Consider the following 4,453-nt stretch of genomic DNA (forward strand, 5'->3'; position numbering starts at 1 on the left):
TAAGCCGAGTTGACACGTGACGGTGTGGTTGTCAATCCACTTAGGATCATTAGATCAAACCGCGGGGTAGTGGTGGAAATCCCAATCGACCAAAGGTCACAGCATCCCTCGTACACAACAATCTTAGCACTAGCTCACCCACACAGACTAACAGTAGGTTCAAATGAAGTTCAAGAAGAACCATCAAATGAAACGAACCAGAAGAACTAGACCGTAGGCTGGATCCAAAGCATGTATGTTTCCCCACCGACCCAACACTTGTTCAACCACTCTAACACACAAAAATCCCTCGGCCGACACCCAACACAGATTTAGCTTGACTTAGCTGATTGGTTCTCCTTCCGCCTTAAATCTCGACCAACTCGGAACCTAGTCACTTGGCCTGACGAAGCTTTTGTCTCAAAAGCGAAACTTTGCCCAGCAATAAATCTACCGATTGTCACCAAACTTTTTCGAAAACAGACAGCGACCTCCTTGTCCCGAGCCGAGGCAAATTAATCAAAGCGCATAGAAACAGCTTACACTGAGTTGTTTTTCACACAGATTCTTTGATTTCTAATGGTGTTTGTAAACTCAAATTTTCATGGATATGGTAAGACCTCACTCAGAATCATCCGAACAAGACAGAGGCGATTTACTCGAATGCAGGCTCGATGTCAGTCAATGTGATCTATTCTATAACCACACATTTGGGTAAAATCAGGTACTCTGATAACTCATCATCAAGAAAATGTAACCAGACAGTCAGAAATGGAACGTCTGTGCTACTGATTTCAAATGCGTTTGACCGAATATAAAATGTTATCTTCCTTAAAAAGTTTTTCAAAGTATCAGTGGAAGATTTAGAGATCTGAAATATGAAGTCGATACACGTTACGAATGGGCTGCATGTGCTTCACGACATTACATCTACCATTTGCTTCCACCACGGTTGTAAGCGAGCGTGTTTCCTCAAAACGAGACTTCTTATTGGGTATTGTTATGGGAGCAAGCTCCGAACGTCACGGGACTACATAACTGCCAATGAAATAACCGTTTTTCCTTGAAACAGATTTCATTGGTTGTTCTGCACTCGCGCTTAGCAGATGAGTTGTATTCTAAGTATCGCTTTTGCCGCTTGTACGCGACAGTGATCAATAGAGCAGCTGACTCACACGTTCATTGATTTTCTGGTTTGGTCAAGCGCACCAGGCGATCGAGCGACTATCCAGACCGGGGTTCACGGTATTAAGTAGGGATGAAGTGACTGGTCCACAAAAGACACAAAAGGTCGTAGCTGAAAAAGGAAAACATGTTCCGTTCTGGTGTATCAACTAGGCATGTACTTCATGCGTTGCACCCTGCTTCCTATCAGATATCTGCTGGGAGTTATTGGTGTTATCGCTTGGCATGACTTCGTTGTTCCGTGGAAAAATGCGGCAATACTCAGATCACAGATGAATGCTTTGTTGAAACAGTATTGGGCTTGCATCTTTGGGATGGATGCATTCTCGGACTTAGTTGAAATCTGTCAATCTTTCCGTGCATTCGTTCTTTCGCTCACTGTGGAGCACATCGATTCAGCCAATGCTCCGTAAGTTTGTCCAGGAAGAACATTAAGCTTACTTTGGCGAGAACCGTTTTGCGGCACATGGCATCAAAATAGCCGATTTATGAAGTTAAGCCTTTTGCGAATCGTCCATATTTCTTGTGGATTTTGAAAGTTCGATCAACGTCGAGAAGCATTGGTGTGAGTGATTCGACCGTCGGCGTAAGAGCGCTTTGAATCGCTGGTTGATTTTTGTAGACAAGTGAGTTCGATTTGTTTGGCGAGATAGTTTTTGCACCAGCTGAAGACCATCATCCTTCGAAGTATTCAAGGTCTTCGGTTTGTTCGGAAAACCGCGGTTACTGAAACTTGTTTCAGTCCAACGTGGCTACCTCAGACGGCGCTCATCTTGAACCTGGTTCCGAACGTAACGTATGTTATTCAGGTGAATTAATCGCTCCGATACATGTATCTGTGTGTGCGCCTAAAAGAACTCCTTCAAATTCGATGTTTTATTTCCTCTTCCTCAGGTTGGGCATTACACCGTCGTTTACACGTTAGAAAACCGCGGTTACTAAAACTTGTTCCAGTCTAACTTGACTAGCTCAGACGGCGCTCAAATTCTACGTGAAGTAATCACTCCGATACATGAATCTCTGAGTGAGGCTAAAAGTGCTTTTCCGAAATAGATGTTTTACTTCCCTGTCTCGTAGTTTGAGGGTTACACGATTACTTATACGTTAGTGTGAGGTAGCACACACCTCTGCTATTCGGAAACCTTCACGCCGAGGGATTTGGCATCGCCAATGGTCGGGCACACCAGGAAGCAAGCAACGCGGCGTTCACAACAAGTGCCTCATTACCGGTTTCCTAGTCTTTCAATTCTGAGTGCTGTCGTTTTGCATCATATCAGACAGACTTTCAATTCATATTTTATAATTTTTCATCACTTACTATGTCATCTCTTTGTTTGCCGCCGTCTTTCAAAATATTGTTGGCCATCATACTTGGTTGCGGGTTGTAAACCCACCATACTCAGCTAACCGACCACCTAATTTAGGTTTTTCGTTCATAGTCGGTGCAATTTGTTTACGGAAACCAAATGCGACGAAAGTCAAATAAGGAGTTTGTCAAAGCGCAGGTATGTTTTTCTGTTTATCAGTATGGCGCACGAAGATACGCAGACGTCAGTGTGGCCTACGAATTGAGTAAAAGACGACTGGGAACGCAGCGATTTAATCAACACAAATAAAGTTTGATATGTTGTCAACACCTGGAATGCGACAGCTAGGGGAATCGCGGATTTTTGGCGACTTCCACGTACGTAGTCCCACGCGCTTTCAAGCGTAGTTTGATTCGGTGTAGAAAGTCAGTTCCGAGCGCAAAATAAGATTTATCGTGAAACCGAATGTTGCTGAGAAGGTGTACATCGCCGCGTTCAGTTGTGTGCTGAAGAGTAAACAGTAAATATTACTTTTCTAGTCGTTTAACATGAATGATTGCTATCCTGTGGGGCTTACACAATTCATAAATCAATAACCTACACTATGAATGTTGCTCACCGCAGTGTCTCATGATGACTGGCGAGCCGAATAATCCAAGTAGTTTGAATACGTCAACGGTGTTTGTGCTCACACAGCTGTCATTCCAATGGATGTTGACCGCAACGAATGCGACAGAATGATAAAGGATAAATTCTTTTGAACTCTTAGGAATGAACCTGGCTATCAGAATTTGTTTCTCCTTATGAGTATCACTGTTACAGGTGTCTGACATGAATATACCATTGCAATAATGTTTAACCGGGACTGAAGTCTACTCACATCGGAGACGTGTTCATTTGTTGGCCAAGTGAATACCGTATCCTCAACAGTGATTGACAGTGGATCATAGCGTGCCAGTGCATCTCGGTTGAGTGAAAACGTGTTCAGTTGCGGTTGGAAATCGGTATTCCATACAAGGGAAATGATGCCGGAATAAGCTTCCGGGAAGTAGGCGTGTACCAGTCCCAGTTCGAAGGACACCTCACACTGTTCTTCACACAGTACAACTCCTCCCATTTTGACGCTGTATCGGAAGGAGACGGAAAGTTTGACGGAGTAGTGAAATCCGTGCTTGAATACAAGGACTAACTTTTGTTCGGATGACCATTACTCTTGCGGATCACACACCTTCACCGGAGTACAAAATATTTGACTAACAAAGCTATCTCTCCTACTGTCAAAAACACGGGGATAATCTTGGCAGGAATTTGTGAGATGCTACGATCTGAAGTGAAATTACTGCGAGTAAAGTGACATCCGAATTGTCCTCTGCAGAACGTGAAGCGACACTTAATTTAGAGTAATTGGAACACGTGGATTTTCACTATAATCTGAAGAGCTTCTCATTGAAGCGTTGATAATGGCTGATGCATTGATATTTTCGCCGAAATATTGTTCTACACATTTTGTTGGTTGGAGTTGGGATTTACTTTCACTCAGGTGAGTAGTTTTCCCGTCTTCCTTTTGTTTACCTTCAACCATGACGGGCTGGTGACCAAGTGTAGTTTGGTGATCACGAGATCAATGGTAGATGTTGCATGCATTCAAGGAGTTGTGATTACGTTACCGCGACTGAAGGGTAACCAAAATGCCCAATTGTTTCGAAATACTGAATTTGTGGAGGTTTAGTGGGCACCAACACCTCATGACTTCCTGGTGGAAGTAAGATCAGACCATGTTTGAAACTGATCATACGAGTTACGTCATTTTAGATTGCACAAATTGTTGAGTAGAAACAGGCTTCCTTATGACATTTAAACTCCCCTACAAAAGGGATCACCAAATATCAACTCCTACTGAACAGGAGAAACGGACACCACACAGGCCATCTATCGCGTGTGGATCTCAGATTCTTTTATGGAACCGAAACACATCTGTACAG

At 43.3% G+C, this 4,453-nt stretch overlaps 2 protein-coding genes across 2 annotated transcripts in view; both read right to left on the bottom strand.

Moving 5' to 3' along the window:
- The window catches only part of T265_15675 (hypothetical protein), a gene marked incomplete at both ends in the record, with an annotated part of 18,300 nt that extends 15,770 nt beyond the window's left edge, over positions 1-2,530 (bottom strand). The window contains one exon of the mRNA XM_009178924.1: positions 2,483-2,530. Coding sequence (XP_009177188.1) covers positions 2,483-2,530 — 48 coding nt within the window. The remainder of the gene's footprint in view (positions 1-2,482) is intronic.
- Positions 2,531-2,816: 286 nt separating this feature from the next.
- Positions 2,817-3,588, bottom strand: T265_15676 (hypothetical protein; the record flags this gene model as incomplete). The annotated part of the gene is made up of 2 exons (XM_009178925.1): positions 2,817-2,977; positions 3,352-3,588. Coding segments are annotated over 2 exons (396 nt in total), but the record flags the coding sequence as incomplete, so codon positions are not given.
- Between the last annotated feature and the right edge of the window lie 865 nt (positions 3,589-4,453).

Source organism: Opisthorchis viverrini, assembly GCF_000715545.1.
Source record: "Opisthorchis viverrini unplaced genomic scaffold opera_v5_767, whole genome shotgun sequence".
In the NCBI taxonomy this organism is placed as follows: Eukaryota; Metazoa; Platyhelminthes; class Trematoda; order Opisthorchiida; family Opisthorchiidae; genus Opisthorchis; species Opisthorchis viverrini.